Source organism: Plectropomus leopardus, chromosome 6 (genome assembly GCF_008729295.1).
Source record: "Plectropomus leopardus isolate mb chromosome 6, YSFRI_Pleo_2.0, whole genome shotgun sequence".
Classification (NCBI taxonomy): Eukaryota; Metazoa; Chordata; class Actinopteri; order Perciformes; family Serranidae; genus Plectropomus; species Plectropomus leopardus.
Genome location: NC_056468.1, coordinates 33,470,484 through 33,483,506, shown reverse-complemented (window position 1 = coordinate 33,483,506; position 13,023 = coordinate 33,470,484). Strand labels below are relative to the sequence as shown.

The following is a 13,023-nucleotide window of genomic DNA, read 5'->3' as shown; positions in this document are numbered from 1 at the left end:
ATCTGATGTTTTCTCTGTGGAGCCTATGCTTGAAGAAGCCAACGACAGCCTTACATTGGAGTCTACAGACACCTGCCAACACCCTCCATGCTCGGACAAGATCCCCCCACACCCAGAAGAACTCTCAGTCTGCCCTGACCCAATTTCCTGTAGCACTTCAATACTGCCTCCACCTTATGGCCTTACAGAACAACCTGCAGAAGGTCCTGCAGATGGTCCCGCAGATATAAAAGTTAAAGTCCAGCTTTCACAGTGCACCACTACAGAATCCCTCTCAGTATCACTTTCGACCGATGAACCTACAGCACTGGGGGAGCAGGGAGACGCTGAGTTGCCACAGCAACCCACAGCAGACACTATAGCCCCAGAGGGCAAAGCAGAGGAAGTTGCAGCAGAGCCATCCTTGGAGATAAGCCAGCTGGATGAACGCAGGCTAAAGTGCCTGAGGACCTTCCAGCAGATTCTGCGGGAGAAGAGAGAGACCAGGCGCAACCTCACCAGTATGACCATGTCCACGTCCTCTCAGGATGACTTAGAACCAGGTAGTCATCACTGGATTGGAAGTTGGGATCTTCTTTTTGTTTGTTTTATCACCTCCATTTTGGTCATTTATTAGTTTTGAGTCACATGTTCTTTCATTATTAAACCTTTAATTAACCAGGTAAGTGCCATTACAAATATAAGGTATCTTTATCAAGGAAGCCTTGGTCAAGATAGCAGCAGTTAAGTGTTTCAAACAACAGACATGCAAACATTAAAAACACATAGAACAAACACAACACCCTTTCCCTCTACACACAAAACCACTAACACTGCTAAAATCTGGCTTTTGTATACAGTGGTGCAGAATTGAGTCCTAAATCCCACTAGGATTAGTTGGGATTTCAGCACTGCTGGTTTTCCCGTCTTTAGTACCGTCTCCTGGCCTGTCTGTCACGTCAAACATTACACCTGAAAAAACAAGTACAAAGAAAAACTCATCTACTGCAGAGCTGTGTATGTATCTCTGGTGTGCTGGCAATATTAAAGCAGTCCATTGCCTATTTTATAACAAGTTTTAAAAACTCCCATGCGCTAATTTTGGTGGAGAAAGGGTAATACAGTATCAACCTGCAATACAGTGTTTCAAACAACATAGGTGCAAACAAGAACACACAAGGCAAAAAAACTAAATTTAAAGAATAATATGCCTAAGATGTCTTTTTTTAAAGATATGTTTAGCACATCAACAGTACATCTTTCTTTGTCCTTTTTTGTGAGGTACTCCCACTCCTCATGCATTAAGCAGCCCTCAGGGTAAACGAGCATTGGTATTTTCGGTATGCTAATTTATTTGAATGACTCATTCCTTTTCATGTTTTTATGTTGAAACTAATTGATGTTACTTAACTTCTATTAACTTAATTATTGTCTTTTTTTCACTCCACTCCACCTTTTCTTATCAAAGCCTCGCCAAATGTCCTTGATCTGTCACTCTTTTGTCCCTGTGTACATCGATAAAATGTTAACTGTCACTGTGCTCATATGTTAACCCGGCAGTTATGAGTAAGCCCCTGTGCTGAGAGGTCCCTTATGTATTTACTGCACCAAACGGTCTCTGCTGATAGTATAATTTCCCACCCTCTTGAGAGTAATGTATCACCTGCCACTCACGACTCCCTTACTCCTCTCCGAGGCTCCAGCAGTAGCCATTTGCTGAATTAGAAAACATCAATTATCTCTTTGGAAAGCGAGTCTGACATTAAGGATGAAGGAAAAGGGAAATATTAAGAGTCATTTTCATAATAAATTATACATGTTAATGAAACATTTATGACCTCAGACTCCCTCCTATCTGAGAACTCAGTGGCGCAGCTACTTTTAACATTACCACAGCATTTATAACAAAATGAATGATACAGAGTGTCTTGTTTTTTCACATGATGAGTCAAACTCAAGAGTGTTTTTCTTTTCTGTTTCTTGTTTCTCTGATGCTGTTTTACAGATGGAAAACAAGATGGAGATCAGGTTACTTCTTTTGTGGTTTTCTTCCATTAACATCATTAATATGACATCCAAAAAGAAACTCTTTCTGTACAATTTTCTTCATATTGTTTGGACGTTTTCTCATGTGTCTGTTTATTTGATTTTCCTTTGTATTTTGTTTATATTGCTTTTTGGAAAATGTTTGATCATTAAAACTCTGTGTTTCATTTCAAAGCTAATGAAATAGCTTTAGGTTTTACAGCCTCAATTCATCTGTGCCTTATCAAGAACATTTGTTGTTCCCATTATAAATACAAAAAGCCCCACACGAATAGGTCAGTATTTATCAGGACACAATATTGATGGAAAATATTGATAGTGAGTCTGTCAGGCTGCCATGTTTTGTTTGTTACTGTCACTGTGGTATTTTCTTTACGAGCTGTCAGACGAAACAACACGCTGTTAGGAAACAAAAGTCAATATTCGGTGTGCGTTTACTGGGAGCATGTGTGGTTTGGTAGGTGTTTAATTTACAAGGTGAAACCAGATTTATGACGCTCATATTCATTGAGGGGGCTATGTGATTGATTGAAATGTACTCTGTGGCATGCAGTGCTGAAACTCAACCAACCCACTTCAGTCCCAGTGCTCCCCTCCTGTTTTTATTTTCTCCTCTCTTACTTGTTTCTTTCCTTGTTGCTCCTGTGCTCGTGCATGCTCCGGTGTCATGAAGTCATGAAACCAATAAACGCTGTCAGCCTTCAAAATGGCTAAATCTGTGACCTTTGACATCCTATTTCAGGGCCGAGATCAAGATGGTGACCCCAGCAAGCACCCATGGGCCAAGCCAGGGTCAGTAAACACTTTTTGGTGTGTGTGTGTGTGTAAATGCAAGAACATGAATACCCGGTACCGTGTTTGCACCTGGATTCTCTTTATTTGAATACTGATCAGTGTATTTTGGTATTTGTTTGTGTGTGTGTGTGTATCTACAGGGGAAACACACCGTTTGGCATTGACAGCATGCCAGACCTCCGCAAGAGGAGACCCATTCCCCTTGTTAGTGAACTGGTGAGTACACATTACACAGTATCCGTAAGTATTTTGACCTCACAGAGTCTTGATTTTTTCACGCCATAAAGGGACAGTTCACCCGAGAGTCAAACTCATATTTTTCCTCTTACCTGTACTTCGTTTTAGATTGTTTTGGTTGAGTTGCGGACATTGGCTTTGGAGATATCTGCCTTTTCTCCAATATAATAAGACTAGGTGGTACTCAAAGCAAGTTGTACATTTTTCTATAAAGATGGAGTCATGTGACTCTGGTATACAGAAAGAATTAATGAAAAGGAGACATCAAAACTTGAGCTGTTTAATATCTGAGTATGACTAAAACTAATTTTAGGTCATTAATTACTGACAGTCTTGTGTATGTTGTTTACTTACCCTGAAAATCTGTAAACCACATAAATGTCATGGATGCGGACGGTGGTTTATCTTGAACATGTGCCAGTAGATAAACATGACTAACCAGCCACTGTGGGTGGACGTGCTCTTCATACTCTGCTGCTGCTGAGAAATAACAGGTTTGTCATGCTGCACCTGTCAGGTTCACAATGCCGATGCTGTCTAACACCACATCATTTCACTGTATCATACTTTTACTGCCAGGCTACCTGCTTGTTTGTAATATTTCTACTGAATAAAAGCTGCAACAAAGTGAAAAAAATCACAAATAAGAGCTCCATTTCTCACAAAACACAAAACTGAGCAAAAACGCTAAACAGATTTGACCAAGTAATATTGTTCTTTTGTTTGTTTTTTTAAAGTTCAGTTCACCACAAAATCAAAAATACATATTCTACTTCTTACCGGTGTGGGTATTTATCAATCTAGACTGTTTTTGTGAAAGAGTACACCTCCGAACCATGTCACCGCACATCTACTCATGGACGAGAGGCTCATGAAATGTAATTATTAATGGTGTCCTCCTCAAAAGATCTGCATACGTAAATTTTAGATCTTCGTCAGGCATTTTCAGATTTTTGATATGCAGTTCGCTGGCCAAATTAGACCCCGGATAGTGTGCTGGGTGGCCCTCCAACAATTTTCTAATTCACAATAAAAATAAAGGGATTTATTTTTGTTCTTTTAGTATACATAAGGTGCCAGGGTGTCCTAGAATCCTAGAAATGTTCTAAAATCCTAAAAACATCCCTAAATCCTAGAAACATAGGGCGTCTGCGACTGGCCCCTGGCCTCCTGTTATTTGGCAGAAGTGGCCTTATGGGTTGAACTGTCCCTTTTATACTGTTAACAGAGAAAATCAAACTAAAATCTCCTCCCCACTTACTTGCTAGTGCTGAGTTGATGTCTGAAACACGACTTCTGAGTGATAGATTGAAACTAATGGGCCCTTTGTGCTTTTAATCTTTCATCTATGTTATCTAGATTTCTTTTTTTTTATTTTGTTTTATGCACCAGTATCAAAAATGTTACGGTGTTGGTTTTGTATGCTGCTGGATTGTCGATGCGTACCCTGTTAGCTCTCTGCTTCTCTTTGAAACTGCTGTGATACTCTGTCACCTTTGGTTATGGATTTGAGCTTTAATTGCCTGTTAACTTCTGCTTCAACATTGGAAGTAGCTGAGAAAAGTTATGTTAACGAGCTGGCTGAGCAACGCCGGAGTTTGACATGTTACAATCAGCTAATTTGATCCTTCAGGAGCGATTGCTCGCGGGCTACATTCAGGATAAATGTACAAAGGAGAACCTGGGCAGTGGCACCCGCTGTGTAATAATTTGTCTGCAAGCACTGAATAGCTGGATTCAAGGTGAAAGCTGCTGATCCTCTCAGCAAGGGGCCTGTTTGTTTGTCTCTAACCTTTTCTTTCTTCTTGTTCTCTTTCCTCGCACATGTTGCCCCCTCCCTGCGTCGGCCCTCAGGCTATGGTGAGTACAACAGAAGCCAGATTTCAACTGCTGTGTTTCACCGTTTGTTTGATGGGCTTTGTTGCAAACTCTATAATGGTGCTGATTCTTGCAAAGCATTTCCAACCGCTCTGTGTGAGGGCTTCATGTGCGTCCGTGTGAGCCTGATCGCATATGAACGAACGCTTTCTCATACAAAAAGCACACATTGTTGATTTCAAATTGTCCGACAAGCGCAAGAGAAATCGATTCCTTCTTGTGAATGCTTTCAGCTTTCCTTCAGCCGGTTGATGCTCAGAGAGGCTTTTTCTCTGATTGGTGTTTTTTGCTGCAAGTCCGTTAATGAACAGGTTTGTTTTGCCGCAATTCAGCAACAGCAGCTCCACTTTTTGAAATAACACACCTGCCTCTCTGAACAAACAAATGCTGATAAACATTACGGGGAATTGTGTCTTTCTGCCTTTTGGATTCACATTTACTTTGAAGTACTTGAGGGGCGCTGAGACGTACATCCACCGGCCGCGGTCTGTCATCTGAGTGGTTGGGGCTGTGAATATTCATTCACTGAGATCTAAGAAACTTGACTCATCTGATTTAAGAAACTTGTCTCCTTTGATTTGAAGTGGGTCCACCAGAGTCAAGGTCACACTCTCAACAGCTGGAGCGAAAAAGCACCCGTGAGGTTTGAAAAGATATAAAGTCTCTGGGACAGTCTAGTTCAACTTTAATAAGTTTAACATTTCAGTCTCCATAAATCACAAAGAGAAATTAATAAGTGAGACACGAACAAGGAGTTGTGCAGATGAGACTGACATGATGTGGAGATAAAACCATAACAGCCCAAAAGGTTTTTTGTTTTTTTCATAAAAGGCAAAATAATGGCCAAAATATAATGAAGGTCTCAGCACAGAAGAGCTGTTACAAAGCAGCAATATCTTCAAATAAACAAAAAAAAATACATAAAGAGATAAGTGTGACCATGAAAGAGCGGTTTGTGGGTTTCATTTTATAATTTCAAGCATCAAAAGTCCTCTCATAACAAAAACAAAAAGAAATTGTGCAGAGAGGGTTAAAGCATCACTTAACCATAAACTGTGTACAGATAATGGACATAGTTGAACTGAAACTTCACCCACTGGTTTGTGGACTCATTTCTAAGCCTGAAGTTCAGCAATTTGGCCATTATGATCTTCTTTTTTGAAGCCAGAGGCAGTTTATTTTAATAAGTGTTGCCATGATACTGAGATTTCTAACTCTGACAGGGAAAAAAAAGTTAAAAAGTATCAGTACTATTGAAAATCAGTATCAGTAATCAGTGAAGAATGATGGCTGGATCTGACTGAGAGCCCAAAGACATCATCTGCAGACAGCCAGTCACTCAGAGCAGCCCCACTCTTAATTATGCAGAATATAAAGCCATAATAAAATTTAAACTGGTGAGCTATAAAAGAAACAATCGCCCCCTGCATGGTTGTAATGAGTGTTAAAATCGTGATAGAAATCAAAGCTGTTTTTTGTACCAGGTTTATTCCCAACACGTTTTCATCGTAAGTCATCACATACCGTTGCTTTGGAGCAGGACGTTCAGGGATGCTGCTGCCGTGACGTCAACAAATGCACATGGTGGGATGATGCTGTTATGTTTAGACAACACAAGCGCATGGCAACCAATGACGAGTCAACAAACACACACACTGGGATGAATGGTTATGGATGCGGCAAAAGAGGCCCACGGCAAGGCGTTAAAAAAAAAAAAAAAATCAAGCAAACTCCCGCATAAAGGTCCACTGTTTGTTTGATTTATCCACCTTCTCTCCCGCCTGCTGCATATGGACCTTCCTGCTCCTTACATTATCTCATTACTGGCAGTTTCAATCTGATGCTGTCAATCAAGCAGCATATTGTGGATATGACAGGTTTGGTACGCCCCCCGAATGACATAAAATAACACCACCAGCTGTTCTGTCCAGCAGCGCATCATGCAGACATCAAAGATGTCTTTTGGTATCAGGATCTGAGGCTGAAAGCATCGCGTCAGTATTTGGTGACTTCCAAATGAGAACGGCTGTTATTTCTGTTGTGAATTTAGTCAGTGGGGATTGATTTGCTTTTGGAGCCAGCCTCAGGTGGACATTTAATGAACTTTGGTGTTGGCTTCCCTTTTCAGCCCAGGAGGTTGCTGCTTGGACAAAAAATATACACCTTTGATAAAAGTCACCAGTTTTTTATGTTCATAGAGTTTGCCGCCTATTTCAGCATGTTATGAGTCAGGTTGGTCAGCACTTTTGTGGTCAGCGTATGAATTTAGAACAGTGATTACGTTTTCCCCCGCAAATGTGAGCTTTATACTTTCTCCTCGCCCAGAATTATTCAAGCTGCAATTATTCGAAACTCCACAGAGCACGGCGCCCAGGTCTTGCTGCATGACCACGTGCACCCCTGTTTTGTTGTTCAGCACTGATGCTGGACAACGCCTCAGACAAACAACACATTCTCCGAGCCCGGCTGTACAGCTGCTGTACAGCTGCTGTGTGCTCGTCACGTGCTCTCTGCTGTGGTCGTAGCTGTCAGAGCGGATGAGGAAAAGCTCACTGTTGAGGTATTAAATATCTGGAGCTCTGAAAATCTCAGCATTGTTAAAAAAATATTTAAATAGACATTGCTGGTGAGCCATAGCTGGAGAGATGAAGCACCTCGCTAAGCAATAATATCTGTGATATATTTGATAATCTGCGTGGCTCTGTTAACAGGCTGCACAGTACTCATCTCCACTGCTGCTCTACATCAAGGAGACTACATTCTGTTATCCTTGATATTTTCAAAGTTATGTGTGAATTGATGTCCTTCTTGTAATGTAAAATACACTAAATACACCCACTATCAACTCATTGCACATCATTTATGTACAGTTTCTCAAAGTGAATAGATGCATCGCGAGCTGATGAATCACGGAGAGCTGTAGGAAGTAAGTGGCAGTAATCAGTTTACCTTAATGATAACTGACAGCGTGCGTCGGTGAGACGCTGTGAGCCGAGCCTCTTTGGGTTAAAAAAAAAGAGCGGTGCTTCTATTTCAAGGACATTTCTGAGGTGCTTTAAAGTGCTGCTGTGGGATGAAATATGCATTCAAACTTCAGTATTTTGTTTATGCTGGAGCTGATGAAAGGCTGTCCAGATCCTGTCCAAAACATCCCAGTCCACATCCACGGATCTGCACATATTATGCAAAACACTGAAGCGAACGATACAAAATATCATCTGTGAAATGAAAACTATAATGAAGGCTATATTGTCTTTTCTTAATGGAATAGTTTGACATTTAGGCGTAATTTATTTCTGTTAATAACTGTGCCATTATTCTGTGAATGCGTAGCATCTCTTAATTAAACTCAATTTTTCCTTAATTTAGTATAAAGTGTTTATGATAATAGAAATGTCGATTGAAGTGTCAAGTGTAGCCAAAAAAACCTGAAAATCCTCAATAAAACACGACAAATACGTAACACGACAAACTTGAGTGTTTGCCATGAAAGAGGAAGTAACGGAGAGGTGTGTGATTTGTTTCCAAAGGTGTGTGTTCAAAGAGAGAAAGAGCAAGAACAAACGTGTGCATTGTTTTTGAAAATTTCCACAACCTTCAAAGTTAAAAGAGCCAAGCATCACACAGAGAATTGATTCCCTGAATTTTTTAAATTGAAAGTTTTCTTTGGCTTCATCTTTTGTCTTTTACCTTGTTTTTTGTTTTTTTTGTCTTTTCTCCGCGGCTCGCTGACGCTCTCTCTCTTTCCTCGTTTCCAGTCTATGATACAGTCCAGGAAAGCTGGACTCGCCCACACACTGGCCACACGGACCTCCCTGAAAGACGAGGAGCTTGTGAGTGGCCAAATTCATATCTCTCTCTCGCTCTCTCACACACACACACACACACACACACACACACACACACACACACACACACACACACACACACAAAGCTATGATTGTATAGCTATCTATTGGGAAGACTTGCTGTCATTGTTATGCTGGCTAATGGGGACCCACACAAACCTTAACTTATATTCACACACACACACACACACACACACACACACACACACACACACACACTTCCTCATACTTTTCTCCCCAGCTGTTTTCCTGCTGTCATTATGCTGTAGCCATATTGTTGATCCGTTTGTTGGCGATCCAATACACTGTAGGCTCTAAATTTTGCTGAGTCAACTTTAGGCGGCTTCGGGTTTTAATGGAGCTCGGAGCAGCAAGGCTTCGCTGGCTGGATGAGGTTTCATGTTTGCTTTTTATTGTTTGTTTTGTGCCTTTCATACTGTACTGTGTCAAGTCATGGTGGTGATTACATTGGGTGAAATATGAATTATTCAAGTGGGTAAAGTAGGTCACTGAATGCAGCTGTGGAGAACGAAGCAACTGTTGGAATTTAAAGACCATAATTCATAGTTGAATTATGGATACATTGCTGCATTTTATTTTGTTTGTTTGTTTGATTTTATTATTACGCCTTCATTCTGGTGATAGCCGCGGTCATTATCCCATCCATCCCATTCTCATGAACGCAATACCTTAAGGAAATTTCTTCAAATTTTGTACAAATGACATCTGACATTTTAATGCAATTGGAAAATATACAAACAGCATACACACTGGGGTCAGAAGACTCTGCAGTAGATGCAGGTATTTATCGCCTCTGCCTCCAATCTGCATTGATTGAAACATAACATCTGGTTGAACTTCTTAATTTCAGCTTCTTAACCTGCGAGATGCAATATCACGGCACCACTAAATACCGTCTGTCTCCACCTCAGCACTGCTTAAACGTCCTTCCACAGTGGTCTGCACAGTATTTGAAAAAAAGACTGGAAAAAGAAGTCATGTATTAGAGAAGTAACCACAGTGAAGTTTCCACAGGCCTCCATCCATGCTGCTTTCTACTGTTTATCTTTTTGTTGGCCTGCCCGTAACGACAACCTTAACACACCCAAAAAAACTACACACACACACACACACACGCTCACACACACACAGAGGCGTACTCGTCTGCTGCAGTGCCGTGTACACAGCTCTGCTCCTTGTTTTCCTCATTCTTTTGAACAGGATATCTCACAAACACTGTAAAGGAATTTCTTAAAAATTTCACACAAACGTCCACTTTGACTCAAGAATGAACAGAAATTTGGTGGTCAAAGGTCAAGGTCACCGTGTCCTTGCATCCTTATTATTCTCATGAGCGCAATATCCAAAGAAGGCCTTTAGGTAGTTTCCTCAAATTTGGCACAAACGTCCACTTGGACTCGTGAATGAACTGATTTAAATATGATGGTCAAAGGTCAAGGTCACTGTGATGTCATGTTTCTGCATATAACGCGAGAATACATATGCTAACATTTTACAAAAATGTCTGATAGGACACAATAATTATATATTAAGTTAATATTAATATTGTCATTATTATTATTATTATTGATACATGTGTATATTTATGGCTATTGAGATAATGCTTCTTACTTCTCAAAAGTGAAAACACAAACACAAATACAGAAATAGATCCAGACCCTGCATATGTGCCCTGTAAGTTACTGACTGAACCAGATGTACAGATGGGTGTTGCACATACAGAGTACAGTACAGAATATATTAAGACGTGTATACTGCATGCACAATGTTAGCTGTTCTATAATTAGATCATACTGACAGTTGGAAGACGCATATGTACAGAAATGTGCGACATTTTTTTCCTGGCTCAGGAACACAGACACTGAACAGATACACTTAAGTTGACAACCTGTGAAAAACATGAAAAATGTGAGAAAATATGATGCCAGAATTAGCCATCCACTCATCCATATGTTTTTATGCATAATCACACCGGCTATAACAATGCTATGCAGCCATAGTGGCATGATCTGTGAACGATGCTGCAGGATGCATGACGGGGACAAAGAAGTAAATCAGAGGAAATAAAATGAAGTAAAAGCACAGCACAGAAAAATAAAGTCAAGAGGTACAAAGAAAAAAACACAAGTCAGATCAATAAAACTCAAAGTAGTTAGAACGAGACTGAGAGAAACCTGAGGCAGAGATGACGGCAATGAAATTATATTGCAGTTTTTGCTATAACAAGAAAAAAAAACTGACGAGCTTGATAATAATGACTCATATCGACCCCTATACAAATTCTTTTTTTACCAAATCAAGCTGGGCTGCTGGTCAAGGTGTCCTCCTTCTGTGGAGATGTGCTCACCTCCTCCCACGCTCCTCCTACGCCGAGCAACAGCAGAACTTAGTTCATCAATAAAGAAGCTGAGAGTGATTAAAACACGAATTAGCACTGTCCTACATAACCACATTTCTATATCATTTTATCCACCTTTACGTGACCCTCTTATTAATTTTTACAACGCCTAAAATCTTTTTTTTTTTTTTTTACTTAACCCTTTGAAACCGGAGAAAATAGTTTTTATTTCTTTCAAAAATATGGGAAGAAAATAAGGAGCAAACAAGAATTTGTAAAATTCAAAAAAATGAAAAATACTTAAAATCAGTTTACAAGAAAAAATACTTAAACAAAAAGAAAATTTAAGTTTAAAAAAACAAACAACGCAATCAAGTATAGGATCATAGTGCTTAAAAGGTAATAAAAATGTTGTAACATAATTTTAAATGCATAATTATAAATATAATTTTCCCCAGGTTTTTCGTGTTTTCCTTGACATTTCTCCGCAGGTCCTTAAAAAGTCTTGCAGATCCTTGTAAAATGTCTTCAAATGTCTTATAATTATTTTATCCATAAATTAGACCTTAAAAGATCATTGAATAGTCCAAAATTGAAATCTGTAATGTCTCAAATGCCATAAATATTTGATCAAATTTGTTTTATACAATATTTGAAATTTCTTTTGTCAAAATAAGTCGAGCTCTTCTGTGTTCACATTTCTGATGTTACAAATCTTAAAACCTGCCAATGAACCCAGTAATGTCTTTTTACTTTAAACTTAAACTAAGCTGTCGATAATTTGTAAATTAACCTTAATCTTACTCTAATAATTTTATTCAGACATAAACCATGCAGCTGCACTGGATCACATTATATATTACTTACATTTATATTTATCTGAAATGCTTGAGGAAGTAAAATGATTTGTGCATTTGTCTTAAATTAATATCTTGAAAAGGTCTTAAAATGTTTAATTTATACGTTTGATACCGACACGGTGACAGAAAAAGCAAATATGAGAAAAAGAGAGAGTGAGCAAGAGGAAACTAACAAATAAACTAAAGCAGCAAATTACAAACTGTTGATACTGTCCTGACATGTAAGCTGTATTGATTTGCCTCACAGCCAACGGGAAATCAACAGCTATCTGACAGACGAGTGCAAATCCTCGCTTATGCTGTTTATGGAAGATTGCGATGCCGGCTGTGACCTTATCGGTGTCATCCCTCCCTCAGAGTTTGGAAGTTTTTCCAGATGCCAAGAGTCACATTGAGACACTCAGTAAACCATCTAAATGGACTGAAAATGCTCGCGGAAACAAACGTTTTGAGGGCCAAAGAGAAAACACTGAAAGATTACTGGAAAAAATGGAACATTTATATGAGACATGATGCCAACTAAATGAATGCTGAACTTAAAAATACTTTGAAATATCTTCAACAATCAATTATTGTTATTTGGTTATTTTTTGTGTTGTTTTACTTGTAATGTTTTATTCTTCGACAGCTCTTAACCCTTTAAACCTGAAAACGTTGGCTTGAAAAACATCAAAATTACCTGAAAATAAGCACAAAAAATTTTTAAAAAATCAAATTAATTAATGAAATGAAATGAAATAATACAACCTAAAAAATCTTTATTTTTTTCTGTAATATAATTTTAAATATAGATTTAATGACAAACCTATACTGCGTCACTGCCTGTTATTTTATTTTATTTTATTTATTGTTTTTTTAGTTTACTTATTTATTATTGTATTTTATCTTTTCATTGTTTGCATATTTGTTTCTTCACTGTATAGTTATTTTATTAATCCCATCTGAATTCCTCTTTATTCTACTCGTGATTATTATATGTTTGTAAAGCCTGTAAAGTTCAATAAAAACAATGTCCAAAATA

General features: G+C 38.9%; 1 protein-coding gene across 1 annotated transcript in view; it reads left to right on the top strand.

Moving 5' to 3' along the window:
• Positions 1–13,023, top strand: part of LOC121944715 (protein unc-13 homolog B-like) — a 190,629-nt gene that overhangs the window by 128,775 nt on the left and 48,831 nt on the right. Inside the window, 4 exon segments of the mRNA XM_042488604.1 lie at positions 2,768–2,817; positions 2,961–3,036; positions 4,912–4,917; positions 8,694–8,768. Coding sequence (XP_042344538.1) covers positions 2,768–2,817; positions 2,961–3,036; positions 4,912–4,917; positions 8,694–8,768 — 207 coding nt within the window.